Here is a 13,259-nt window from a genome sequence, read left to right on the forward strand (position 1 = left end):
CCCCTTCAGTCCTCGCAGGCAGCACCTGGGAGAGGAACCAAGTCAGATGTCTTGACGTTACGGAGCATTACAGGAGCTCTCCCTTCCTCCCCACAGGGAGGGTCTGGGGACTCCTCATCATCCCAGCCGCAGGGGGTGCAGACAGACCTCGTGAAGACTCAAAGCCCCTTTCTTACAGCTCCAACAGCAAGGTCACAGATGGAGGTCCCCAGAAGACAGCCTCCCGATTGCCTTGGGTCACAGGCAGAGCTGCTGTCACCCCCTGGGACGGGAGGCTTGAAGAAGGACCCTGCCACCAGCCCCAGCATCCATCCCTCACCGCGTCCCCCAGAAGCCTTGTTGATGCTGGAGCACCACACGCAGTTCACAGGTAAATGGTGTCAAGGCTCTGTCCTGGGCAATCAGGAACCAGTAATCAGGTTGGACGGACACTGCTCAGGGATACAGAGCGATTTCTAAGGGGAACAGGCACGTCAGAACATTTCTCCCTTCACACTTATAAAAACTCTTCCCCTCATTTTGTTCAGCTGAACCCGTTTGCTGACATTCCTGGTGATCTCCATCTGCCAACCATCCAAATTGAGAATTTATCCCAACAAATGTACTAGTCCTTTGAAAAAAGACACGTGGGATTGCATGTTTCAGGGAACAGCATCCCAGCTATCAGTGACCAGCACAGCACATCTCAACCCACAGAACACACAACACCAAGCAGTCCCACTGGGGAAACAAGCAAGGGACCCACTCCACAGCCCCAGCGATCTCCCTGAATCTCTGTTAACACAAGCAGAGCGCGCACCAGCCCCAGTTTTGCCCTGTCCTTGCCTACTTCACATCCCCACGGCAGTACCAAGACCGCAGCTTACATTGCTCCTCTCCAGCACCGCCAAGCCTGCAGCAGTCCCTGGCACAGGGCCACACGCAGCTGGAGGTGTCTCACGGGGCCATCCTGTCTCCTAGGAGCTCCCCAGGCTCACACAAAGTCTCCCCTCTCCCTGTATTTATTGCAAAATGCTGTTAAAAGGCCAAAGGAAAGACAAACAGGACAGTAAAAAAATAAATGCACAGTTTCTCTAAAGCAGCCGGTCTCACAGATTTGGGTAAAAGAATCCCATTAGAGAGGTTTTTTCCCATCCAAACAAAATAACAGAAGAGGTGAAGAGTCCCTGTGGGACTCTGAGGGTTCAAAGCCATGGGAGCCCCACACATGCAGAGGGATTGAGGTTCATCAGCTGCAAAAATCAGTCCTAATTCTCAAACCCAGCAGGCTCAAGCCCACTCCATCCTGCAGCGCATGGCACTAACAGAAAGCCCCACGGTCTGCCGCTGGCAAACGCAGTCCCACAAGGAGCTGGGCATCTCCGACACCCCACCAAGGGCCTGCGGGAGATACGGTTCCTCGTCTCCTCCACGCACCGGGATGTGGTTCGGCGGTGATAACCAGGCACCTGCCCGCTTGTAACGCACGCTTCGCACAGCAGGCAGAGCAGCACCGCGCGCTCCGCGGAGGAACCACCCGAGCACTCACTTGCCAGCAGCGGCGCTCCCAGCTGCTCCATCGCTCCCACGCAGGACGGTCCCTCGCCCCAGCAACGTCCGAGCACCAGCACCCAGCGCTCACGCTGTGATTTAGCTGCCACGAGCCTTTGACCTTGGCACTGCTGAAAAGGAGGGGGAAAAAACAGCGCAGAAATGTCCAAAGGGAGCAGAGGTTGTGACTTAGAAGTCACAAATTAAATTGCGTGCCAGAAAGAGACAGTGGAGACGTGCCCCGCTCTTTGCAGGCTCCCAACAGTGAGTTACCAACTCTTTCTAACTTCCCTCTTAACATTCAGACCCCTGGAGACTGACCTTAACCTGCATTTCTATTACAGTCCCCAGCAAACTGCACATTCAGCTGGTTGGCTTGGGAGTTAATGACTTTCTTTTAAAATTTAACACAGTTCTCCGTCACAAACTTCAGTTTGTCAGCACTAGGATCTGCCTTTGGCTGGATATTCAAAACCAAACATGTGCTCGCACAGTTATGCCAGGCAAAACGGTGCTACACACTCACAGAAAACTTCCAAGGTTAAAGCTGGCTTTGAAACAACAAAACTAAATCAGTCTGGGAAAATTACCTGCCTTCCCAGACGACAAGAGGATTTTTAGGAACAGAAAGGCTATTTCTGGGTAATCCTGCTGGGATTGCCAAAGTTTGCCATAACGGGCGGACGCAAAACCTCAGCACTCTCCCAGCAGTGGAACTGCTGCAACCCTCTCTCCCTGGGGTCTGCAGCAGACATCGAGTCCAGGGCGTAGCAGGGGTTCCCCGACACCATCTCTGCAGCAAGCACAGCAGTCTTTCCCTGAAAAATGCCAGTGAGGAACCAGCAGAGCCACAGACTGGCTGATTACTAAATCCTTTTCCAATCTGGGACCAAGAGACAGGTTTCCCCTGCTGCAAGGGTATCTTTAGAAACACCTCACCGGCTCTGCTCGCATCCTGGAGCCTGCGTGTCCCACTGGAGCTCAAATCTGTGAGCCAGCCACGGCACCAGCACCACATCCCCACATGGTCCTTGCTGCTGCCTTTGCCAAGCTGCTGCCGTGTCCGCTCACACCGTAGGCAGGATGCACTCAAGGCACCATGCTCCTGCAAATCTGCACCTCTCAGCAGGGGAGAATCCTTATCACACTAGGGATTAAACTTAACATTCCCAGCTAGTATATAGCTACACCATAATTAGACACTTCTACAGGTATGTTTTTCTGAGCCAATTCTGAGCCTGCAGTGTTGCTGTGGATTACTGGCTTTGGACAAATGCTAAGTACTAAGCTGTTGCTTATTCAGTTTAATGCAATAAAAATGATATAACGATCGACCTCAGTCTTTAAAACATTTCTCATAAAAGATAAGTTTTAATCTAGTAAAAGGTCCATGGGAATTATGATTTTTGCCTTGGTGTGGTCACACGGACCAAAGCAATTAAGCCGAAACAGCTTAAAAAGTTACTGCCTGTCTCCTGAGCTGAATTGTGTGCAGAGCCCGACGCTGTGCTCACATTCGGCGGCTGAGCTGCTCTGCCAGCTGGCAGGCACTGGGCACCTGGGCTCTGCTTCGTGCTGCTTCGCCCAGCGTCTGGCACTACCCGACCCCTCCGTGAGCCAGCTTAGCTCACTGATCCAGCGGAAAATGAACTCTTTCTGGCCTGGAAACCGAACCCCAGGAATGAAGGTGTGTGTTACTGCCAGGCAGGTCCAACAGCTTACTGTCACCGAAAACTGTCCCATTTGGGTGGTGACATACCATTAGTTCAGCCTTAACGTGGCCACCTTAAGCCACCTCTCTAGATTCATTTGCCTTCTGGATCAATTAGCAGAGCATAGCCTGATTATTACATACCTCACTTCGTGACAGCTCTGTTCTCTGTAGTCAGCAAGGGGTTCTTCCTTCCCCCAGGCTGAAAACATTCACTTTTCCAATGCTATTAAAGAGCACGAGGTTCATCTGTCTAGGTGAGATAATGTCTGACCCTGCTGCAGAGTTCAGGCCTGGAAAAATAGGTCTTTCTGAGCTGCAGTACAAACAGAAGCAAGATTCATGGCGAAACAAATGCAAGCAAGCAGTATGAAAGGCAAATCAGAGGTTACCCTACAGGTTTCCTCTTTGAAAGGAAAGTGAATTAACCTTCCAAAGTGAATTAACAAAGTTACCATTAATGTAATAATTGGTACATGCAGCTGAAAATAGCTCCTTAGCTTGTACACATAATTTGTCCAAATATCTTTCTTCGGTCAGATAGGAACATCTATTCAATCAGCAGAACTTCAGGCTGGTCATTTTTCAAAGTCAAAACCACTGAATTGGCTTATGGTAAAAGAGGATCCCTGAATGATATCTCAGGGATGAAAGAACTGGATCTGAGAACCTTAATCAGAGGTGATCTACCCTTACAAGACCTGAGGTTGGAAGAGAAGTGTGTGAGTGGCACCTACGTGCTAGCACGCTGCACTGGGAACTGGGCTCCTCTTTGCGGTAGCTATTTTTTCTATAGGAAATGGAGAAAAAGGAATGATTGGAAACATTGGAATCAAATTTCAGGACTGTTATACTTGACAATTTGGAAGATATTAAAAATAAAAATAATAAACTTACTTGCTTTCAAAACCAAAAACGAACAAACGAAAAAAGCAGAGCAGCCAGGGACAGTCTCTAAGATAAGAGAAATTTAAACTAGAAACTAGTAAAAACAAATGCCTGTAACAATATCCCATACCACTGAAGTCACTCTGATCTGAGCTGTGTGCCTGCCTTCAGCTTTGTGAACATTTGGTCTCCTCTTTGTTACAAGCACCGACAGAGGCAATAAGACACGGGCTTGGGTTCGTGTCATTGAGGGGGAAGGGGTGTGAATTGGTTCACAAGCCTACCGGGGTAGGAATACACTCAACAATTTGCAGGCTCAGGGACTAACAGAGCCTTACTTACACCTACCTTGCAGCCTGAGAGCAACCCTGGCAGAACCAGCGGGGCTGTGCTCAGCGCACAGAGCGAAGGTTGCATGGATCGGAGCTTCGGCGGGTACGTGAACCACTTTACAGCATATTTCCTCCCCAGTTTTGAGAAGGGGAAAAGGTTAAACCAGACGTCATTTGAGTCACTGACAGCCTCAATATTACAGGACCTGCATTCCTTGTATCACATCTATCACAGCAGGGCTTCAACAATAATGGAAATTATATATTTGTTCCCCGGTAACTACTCTACATGAGAATAGTCTGTAATTTTTTAAAATCATTTATTTTGTCACGATGGTACTGAAGTATCATTTTCACAGAAGTTAAGCAAGATTCAAGACCATCTATACTAACGGTGTGCTCCGCACAGTACAGAAGGCACTCGGTAAGCTCCGTGTCCACTGCAACAGAAACATAGACGCAATATTTCTGTGATATTCTGAGAAAAACAAGCAGGCTACCAGCCTCCTGCCCACCCTTACCACAGGCTTAAAACTCACAGAAGGTGGGTGTTCAGAGTAATTCACCTGACATTAGTATTTTCTTCTGAGCTTTTTTAGAATCTCAGAGGTGCAGCAGAGGTGGAAAGAGCCCTGTGACATTTGGAACATCTGCTCTATCTCCTCGAAGACTGGCTCAGGGAGATGTTCACAAGTTCTGGTGACAGAAATTAATCTGAGAAAAGTAAAGCAAACCTAAGATGAGCACTGGGGACCTAATGGTTAAAGACTATGCAGTGTACTGCCACAGCAGCTCCGTTGGTGTACTGACCCCATTTATACAGCAGCCAGCATTTCCAGCTAGGCAAACAAGAATTCACCTGATAGCAACTGTAATTTTTCTTTATGCAGACCACACTCCCAGGGCCTACGTGGTAAAAAAGCAAGAAACTGCTATCTCCCACACCACGGTGTTTGCTGAGCCACACACGAGACCTGCAGCCCCTCAGCCCTTCCAAGAGCACGAAGGTTACTGCAACCACAACAGCCAGACTCCTGTGCACAGCGCTACCTTGAGAAATTACAGAAGGCAAGCACAGCAATTCCTTCTTCTTGATTATTTGTCAGTGGTGATCCAATTCTTGAGGACAGCCAGAAGAAAACCCTTTAAGGACAGAACCACAAGATTTGTCTAATACTGATGAATCACTTGGTTAAATGGGAGATCACACCTACAGGCAATCACTAGGAAAGCGGTGATCAATGAGTTCGTAAAGCAAGTTCCTGGTAGTCTGATATACAGAACTCATTTACAAAGACCTAACCAAAGCAAGTTGCTGAGGTTCTCACGTAGAATTAAATCATTAATGAGTGAGGTTTTATGTATATAAATGAGGAAAAAAATCATGTTGAAAATTGAGCGCCTAAACTTCACAACAAGTCATTGAAACCACCTGCCAAGAAAAGCAATAAATGATCTTCTCCTTGAGGTCAGGAGTCAAGTTTACCTTACCAAAGAGATTCTTTATTTGAACAAGCTATTGAGATAAATTCTGGTGGAGACACCTGTTATATAGGTCAGACTGGGCAACCTAATGATCGTTTCCATCTTAAAAAATAAACCAAAATAATCTGGGAGAAGTGTTCAACTCGACCAACTATCTCACGTGAAAAACAAGAACTGCCTTAACTTCACGAGGATTCCAAGTTAGTTCTTCCAAGAGTAAGAATGCTCTTTTCCTTCCTTCAGTGAAATTAAGAATTTAACTATAACTTTATTTTCTCTTTAAGGCTGTAAAACCTGAATCAGTTTTCTAAACAGATCTAAGCACGTTCCTCTCCAATTCTCTTCGGTGTATCCCAGCACTGCGGATATTTTCAAGTAACCGTGCCACAAATGGCTTCACCCCACTGGCTCACACCTGCAGGCATCATCTTTGCAACCACACCGGTAGGGAGAGCAGGAAGATGGTATCATCTGTTTCAACAGTCTGCAGAACAGAAAATTTGTGCAAATTAATTTAGCGGGAAACATAAATAAATAAACAAAGAGGATATATACAGTATAAAATAAAGTTAACAGCACAAAACCGTAGAGAATCAGATTGTGGGTTCTCCTCAGGTATACCCATCCTAGGCCACCACAGGCTGACAAGCTGGCATCACATCCCACAGCTCCAGAGCTTTCATACTCAAATACCTTTTCTGGTCTCATCACGTATAAAACATATAAAACATGACTTACAGCTCATGAATTACAGCTTACAGTGAAGCACACACACTCTTGTTATTCTGTTAGTGACCATTGCATCCAAGAAAGAGGGTCCGTCGTAACAAGCCTTGCTCACGAGCAGAGGAGCCTTGGGTCGTGCCCCTGGCTTTGGGCCAGCATCATCTCCGTTTTAACTCCAGCCTACCCCCTCCGCCACACAATAACACAACTCTGCCTTGCTTTGTTCTTAAATTAGGCATATAGGAAACAACCTCGCCCTCTGGCAAAACAGAAAACAAACCAAGCTTCTGATGACTCTTCTAACAACAGCAAGTCGACAGCCTGTCCAAGGCCGGCATTAGCACCGTCTGTTACAGTTACAAACGGACCAGCTCAATCAGTTGTTATTTCATTAAAAAGTAATGCAACACCTGCTGCAGCACCTCACCTCCAAGAGCCACAGGGTGACCGTAGAGTTAACAGCAGAACAAAGCGTGCTGGAAATGAGACTCAAGAGACGTGATTTGAATGTACAGTGATAGCCTTTTATTAATTCAATCACTATAAGTGGAAAAGTAATCAAGTTGTCACGCACACAAGCCTTCCTTCAGGTCTGACCTCTGTGTGCTCCAAATGCCACGCGCTATCCCCAGCATGCTATTACACGGAATGCAAGCTATAACCGTTACCTATAAACTTGTCTCACGAATGCCCACAAACTATCCCCATTACGATACTGCCCCTGCCACAGGAAAATGCATGCTTTCTGGGGAAAAAGGCTGCACTGCCAATTACCGCTCCCAGCTTCAAGCATCACCCCAACACAGCGCGGTGCTACGACCAACCTATTACCCTCTCGCACTGTGAGTTTACTTAATTACCTCATCAGGTTATCAAAAGAGGGAAAATCCCGTGAAATTAACAGAACAGAAGTTGAGGCCAGGCACGACAGTTATGGGGCAGGGGTCTGCCAGGCGGCACGGCCTCACTGAAGGCAGTGCATGTGCCCTGCACGCCCCGACACCCGCGCTGTGGTGAATGGAGCCAAATCCAGTTGGAGGCCGGTTACTAGTGGAGTCCCCCAGGGCTCAGTGCTGGGGCCGGTCCTCTTTAATATCCTTATCGATGACCTGGATGAGGGGATCAAGGGCACCCTCAGTAAGTTTGCAGATGACACCAAGTTAGGTGCGTGTGTCGATCTGCTCGAGGGCAGGAAGGCTCTGCAGGAGGATCTGGATAGGCTGGAGCGATGGGCTGAGGTCAACTGCATGAAGTTCAACAAGGCCAAGTGCCGGGTCCTGCACCTGGGCTGCAACAACCCCAAGCAGAGCTACAGGCTGGGAGATAAGTGGCTGGAAAGCTGCCTGGCGGAGAAGGACCTGGGAGTATTGGTTGATAGGCAGCTGAATATGAGCCAGCAGTGTGCCCAGGTGGCCAAGAAGGCCAACAGCATCCTGGCCTGCATAAGAAGCAGTGTGGCCAGCAGGTCTAGGGAAGTGATTGTGCCCCTGTACTCGGCTCTGGTGAGGCCGCACCTCAAGTACTGTGTTCAGTTTTGGGCCCCTCACTACAAGAAGGACATGGAGGTGCTCGAGAGAGTCCAGAGAAGGGCAACAAAGCTGGTGAGGGGTCTGGAGAACAAGTCTTACAAGGAGCGGCTGAGGGAGCTGGGCTTGTTCAGCCTGGAGAAGAGGAGGCTCAGGGGAGACCTCACCGCTCTCTATAGGTACCTTAAAGGAGGCGTAGAGAGGTGGGGGTTGGTCTGTTCTCCCACGTGCCTGGTGACAGGACGAGGGGGAATGGGCTAAAGTTGCGCCAGGGGAGGTTTAGGTTGGATATTAGGAAGTACTTCTTTACCGAAAGGGTTGTTAGGCATTGGAATGGGCTGCCCAGGGAGGTGGTTGGGTCGCCACCCCTGGAGGTCTTTAAAAGATGTTTAGATGTAGCCCTTAGTGATATGGTTTAGTGGAGGACTTGTTAGTGTTAGGACAGAGGTTGGACTAGATGATCTTGGAGGTCTCTTCCAACCTAGACGATTCTGTGATTCTGTGCCAGGTCCAGGTGCCAGCACAGGAATTGCTCCCGCCGGAGGCTCCTCACTGTTGTTGCTGGCGGCCGCAAGGCGAAGGCCCAGGGGGTGAGGCCGGGGGTGCCCCGGGGGTGCCGCGGAGGCCCAGTGGGGGCTCCTGCTGCAGGGAGAGGCAGGGAGCCATGGAGGGGGCGAGGCACCTGTCCTGCCCCACGGCCACCAGCCCTGCCCCACGGACACTAACCCTGCCCCACGGGCACCCATCTTGTCCCATGGCCACCAGCCCTGCGCCATGGGCACCAGCCTTGCCCCACGGGCACCCATCTTGTCCCATGGGCACCTGTTCTGCCCCACAGGCACCAACCCTGTCCCATAGACACCAGCCCTGCCCCACAGGCACCAGACCCACACCTCTCGCCCCCTGCCCCCCCTGCCCCCATCGGGTCAGGCCCCCACCAACTCCCTCAGCCCCCCCGGGCCCCCTCCAGTCCCCCCCCCCCAGGTTCCTTCAGGCCGCCACGGCTCCGCCTTGCCCCGCCCAGCTCCGTCCCCTCACAGCCCCCCCCTCCCAGCCCCGCCCCGCCCCTCCGGCGCCTCCTCGTCGCCAGGCAGCGGCGGGCGCGGGGCAGGACGGGACGGGAGGGGCGGGCCGCGGGGCACGCCGGGACGGGGCGGAGGTGAGCGGCAGCGCGGGGCCGGGACCGGGCCGGGCCGGGCCTGGGTCGGGCCGGGTTGGGCTCGGTTCGGCCCGGCCCGGCCCGGCCCGGCTGGGCTCGCCCCGCGCTCCCCGTGACGCCGTCCTTGCCTTGCAGGGGGGGGTCCCAGGATGGCGGAGAGACCGGAGGACCTGAACCTGCCCAACGCCGTCATCACGCGCATCATCAAGGAGGCGGTGGGTGCCGGCCGGGGGGCTGCGGGCGGACAGGCGGACGGACAAACAGACGGACAGACGGACACACACACACACACACAGACGGACACCCGCACAGCCCGCCCGCCCCCGCCGGGGCTCCCCGTGCCGCGGGTTTGCCGCCCAAAGGCCCGGGGAGGTCCGGCCCTGTCGGGCAGAGGGCAGAGGCCGCGCCCTGCCTGGGCAGGGACCTTCCCCACGTCGGTCACTTAGCGGGGGGTGTTCGGTTTGGGGCCGTCAGCGAGCAGCTCGGGGGCTCGCAGGGTATCGGGAGCGTGGCGGTCACCAGGTGAGGTGGTGGCCGCCTCCACTGCTGAGGCCGAAGTGTCTTTGCCTCTGCACGGCTTATTGTGCCTGAGAGAAAACAGTCGCGTTTCTGGGGGCCTTCGGCTGGCATCAAACTTCCTGTGGTAGCGTCTGAGATCAGCACACAGTTTCCAGTCCTGCTCAGTGCTCTGAATGCTGTCAAAGAACCAACACATGCGTTAGGCAAGTTTAAGTCACTTACAGCAGCTGCTGATAAAACTTGAATTTGTTTTCTAGCTTCCTGATGGAGTGAACATTTCCAAAGAAGCTCGGAGCGCGATATCTCGAGCAGCAAGCGTGTTCGTGCTCTATGCAACATCATGGTAAGAATTTATTGCATCACATAACTGGAGCACTTGGTTTATAACTCACCTCTATGCTGGCTGTCCTGGAGATCTGTTTCAGTCTGTGTGTTGGTACCGTCAGACTAAATAAAATAATCTTTAGCATAATCCACGCCACCAGATTGCCATAGTTTGGTTTGGATTGCCTTTTACAGCTTGATGAAGGCAAGAACCCTTGGCTGACTTTCCAGGCTCGCCATGTGGCTGCATTTGGGCAGATGTGAGCCAGCAGAGTCAGCCTTGGAGCTGGCCACGTGGATACAGCAACATCTTTGGGGGGTGGGGAGCATGCGGGTGGGCGTCTGCCCAGAAAATGCTCTGCCAGCAGTTGCTTTTCTGGTGTTGAGTACTCATGGCTTTCTGGAATTACTGCCTTGTAGCCCGTGTTCAGACTTTCTCCTTCTTTCCCCCGGCTATTCATAGAAAAGATTCACGCAAGCAGAAAACTTAAAGATGTGGGAAAGCAATGCAACTAGATGAAAACACTAACAGGCAGTGTAAGCGAGAGGGCATCTTAAACTATTATAGTAAGTGATTTAAAAGCCCTGAATATTTAGGAGATTTTCTTTCTTGAAGTTGTTTGTGTCTTTGATAAACAAGAATAAATTGATGACAGTTATCAATTATCTGTCTTCTTCTTGTTTTTGCCTAGTGCAAATAACTTTGCCATGAAGGGGAAGAGGAAAACCCTGAATGCTGGCGATGTTCTCTCTGCCATGGAGGAAATGGAGTTTCAGCGATTTGTAGGCCCTCTGAAAGAATCCCTGGAAGGTATCGTCCTCAGCTCGTGTCGAGGGAAATGAAGCAGCAGCAAGTCCTGTTTTCCTTGAACATTGGACAAGCAACACTTACTTGCCTGTCTTGTTTCTCTTTTCTTTGCCCAGCATCCTACACTGCAGGTTGCCTGGGGATTAATAATGTGCACCTTAGCAGAACTGGGATAACATTATTTCACAACTGATGAGGATTGAGAAAGTCTCATCTGGTATCAATCCCCTATTATGTTATCTAAGGAAAGTCTTAGGTGCTGCCTGTAAATGTGAACTCCTGCGACCTTTTCAGCATTTTTCTGCTGAAACTTAACGTGATTTCCTATGGAGCTGGTCAGCACAGCTCAAATAATAGGGTGAGTTGCTGCTCTGAGTTCACTGCTCCTGCTTTAAGCCTGGAGAGCTAGTGGACGTTGGACTTGAGCTACTGTAATGTTCATGCAGTGGCTGGCTTGCAGTTTTTCACTGTTTTCTTTTTAGTTTACAGACGTGAACAGAAAGGAAAGAAAGAAGCAAGAAAAGATAAAGACAAAAAGACAGATTCAGAGGAACAAGATAAGAGCCGAGAGGAAGAGAATGATGATGATGATGAAAGGATGGAGGAAGAAGAACAAAACGAGGAGGAGGAGGTGGACAACTGAGCTTGCTGATGAGACGTGCAGGGGTTGGGTTTTTGTAGGGATATAAACGCTGTAAAGAAATCTTGCTGTGTCCCCTCTTGTTTCCAGTAGAGCATTGTACTGTTCTTTTGGGGTCCATCTCTTTTTGACTTTAGCTTGTATATAAAGGATTTGGCTAAAACATTTTTAGCGGGTGGACCACCTCATCCCTGCGCGCAGGGGGCTTGGCAGCCTCCCCAGGTTCTGAGCCGGCAGCAATGGGCTATTTGTGCTGGGCTGGCTCTGAAATAGAATGAAAAAAAAAAAATAGAAGCTGCCCAGGAGAACCTGAGAGAATTGTTGAATAAGCTCGTTAAGCCAAGTCAGAGGCTGAATCTTTGTTAACCCATTGGGGCTTAGAGACTACACGATGATCTTAAGAGCCTTAGAAGCTGACCGCTTAAGCTTTTCGTCTATGTAACGTTTTTTTTCTTTAGTTTCTTGCATTCTGCCTGTGCCTTCTATTTTTTGCTCTTTGACAGTGCTGCGGTGTCCTTCAGCCTTACCAGCTGTGTGCAGCAACGCAGCACAGCTGTACAAGGGCCAGCGAACTGAGCTGGTTTTCTCCCCTAAACGAATCTAAATCAAAAAACCTCACCGTACTTACAATGCAAACTAAATACCAGAAGTGCTTGTTTTGTGTCTTTAAAACCCTTGGAGATGAAGAGGGTTTACTTTTTTTTTATGAAAAATCTGAAGCAAAACTAACTGGAAAAATGTGTATGAGGAATAGTAAAAGGAAGGCTGGCTCGCGTGGGATGTTTGCAGGGCAGCAGTGGATCTGGTGGTCTCACCTCCCTCCTCCACAGAGCTGCAGTTCCTGCAGGCAGGTCGGTGGTTTTTCTGCAAGTCTAAATGTCGTGTTAGAATAGCAGTGTGTTGTTTTTTTTTCCTCCTGAATTGGAGTGGACTAATTACTTCAGAAGACATTCAGGGTGTGCAGCCTACCTCCAGGAGTGCAGCGAGGGCAGTGCAGTCCTACGTAGGAAGGCCAGCCTCAAGTCTGTGAATTTTTTACATATCCCCATCGAGAAAATGGGGTCAAACCAGCAGAATTACCTGTTAGAATAAGCTTCTTTTGGACGCAGTGCTTTATTATTTGACCGATCTTTTTTCAAGACTAATAAACCTAATATTTCAACTTAACTGAGAGCTAGCAAAGGAAATGAACATTTTAGGTACATTTAAGTAAACCCCCCGGGTTTTGCTGATGTGCAGCTTAAACAGGAGCACGTGGGAGGAGTAGTACGTCCTGTGTTTTATAAAGTTGATGCAGAACCCCCCTGAGAGCTCCCCAGCCTTGCCAGTTTTATGGCACAGTGACAACGCGCAGAGACCCAGCTCCCGGAGAGAGCTGAATCACCAGTGATCTTCTGCCATCCGCTTTCCACTGGCACACAGTCAGTAACAGGAGACAAGGCCGCACTGACAACGTCTTCCCGAGGTCTAACTACCAACGAAGGGGTGCTTCTAGCTTTTTTTTATATTCTCGTACCTGTGTGGGACGCGTGCTCTGGCGGGACCGATAGTTAAATAAAAGCCAGACTCTTTTTGCAGCCGCTGCCTCCTTCATTTCCACAGGACGGGCTG

The 13,259-nt window shown here is 50.0% G+C and overlaps 2 protein-coding genes across 4 annotated transcripts in view; one reads left to right on the forward strand and one right to left on the reverse strand.

Moving 5' to 3' along the window:
- Window positions 1–1,574, reverse strand: part of RGS3 (regulator of G protein signaling 3) — a 78,865-nt gene extending 77,291 nt beyond the window's left edge. The window contains exon 1 of the mRNA XM_083807104.1: window positions 1,529–1,574. Coding sequence (XP_083663230.1) covers window positions 1,529–1,559 — 31 coding nt within the window. The 5' untranslated portion in view covers window positions 1,560–1,574. The remainder of the gene's footprint in view (window positions 1–1,528) is intronic.
- A 7,717-nt stretch (window positions 1,575–9,291) lies between these two features.
- POLE3 (DNA polymerase epsilon 3, accessory subunit) lies at window positions 9,292–13,225 on the forward strand. Of its 3 annotated transcripts, XR_014574411.1 has the most exons (6): window positions 9,292–9,357; window positions 9,493–9,572; window positions 10,134–10,219; window positions 10,893–11,011; window positions 11,125–11,366; window positions 11,491–13,225. XR_014574411.1 is itself a non-coding variant. In XM_083807137.1 (5 exons), exons 2-5 carry the CDS (start codon window positions 9,507–9,509, stop codon window positions 11,649–11,651), a joined length of 432 nt encoding a protein of 143 aa, XP_083663263.1. In that variant the 5' UTR covers window positions 9,305–9,357; window positions 9,493–9,506; the 3' UTR covers window positions 11,652–13,225. The 3 variants fall into 3 exon arrangements, 2 of the variants coding, with proteins under 2 accessions (XP_083663263.1, XP_083663262.1); XM_083807137.1 differs by lacking the exon at window positions 11,125–11,366 and having other exon boundaries at window positions 9,305–9,357; XM_083807136.1 differs by lacking the exons at window positions 9,292–9,357; window positions 11,125–11,366 and having other exon boundaries at window positions 9,388–9,572.
- Window positions 13,226–13,259: the final 34 nt, after the last annotated feature.

This window comes from Anser anser, assembly GCF_964211835.1.
Source record: "Anser anser genome assembly, chromosome: 21".
NCBI lineage: Eukaryota > Metazoa > Chordata > Aves > Anseriformes > Anatidae > Anser > Anser anser.

Coding starts and splice junctions, on each gene's coding strand:
- POLE3 (XM_083807137.1), top strand. CDS start 9,507: ATGGCGGAGAGACCGGAGGACCTGAACCTGCCCAACGCCGTCATCACG. Junction 9,573..10,133: donor CGCGCATCATCAAGGAGGCG/GTGGGTGCCGGC, acceptor TTTGTTTTCTAG/CTTCCTGATGGAGTGAACAT. Junction 11,012..11,490: donor TCTGAAAGAATCCCTGGAAG/GTATCGTCCTCA, acceptor TTTTCTTTTTAG/TTTACAGACGTGAACAGAAA.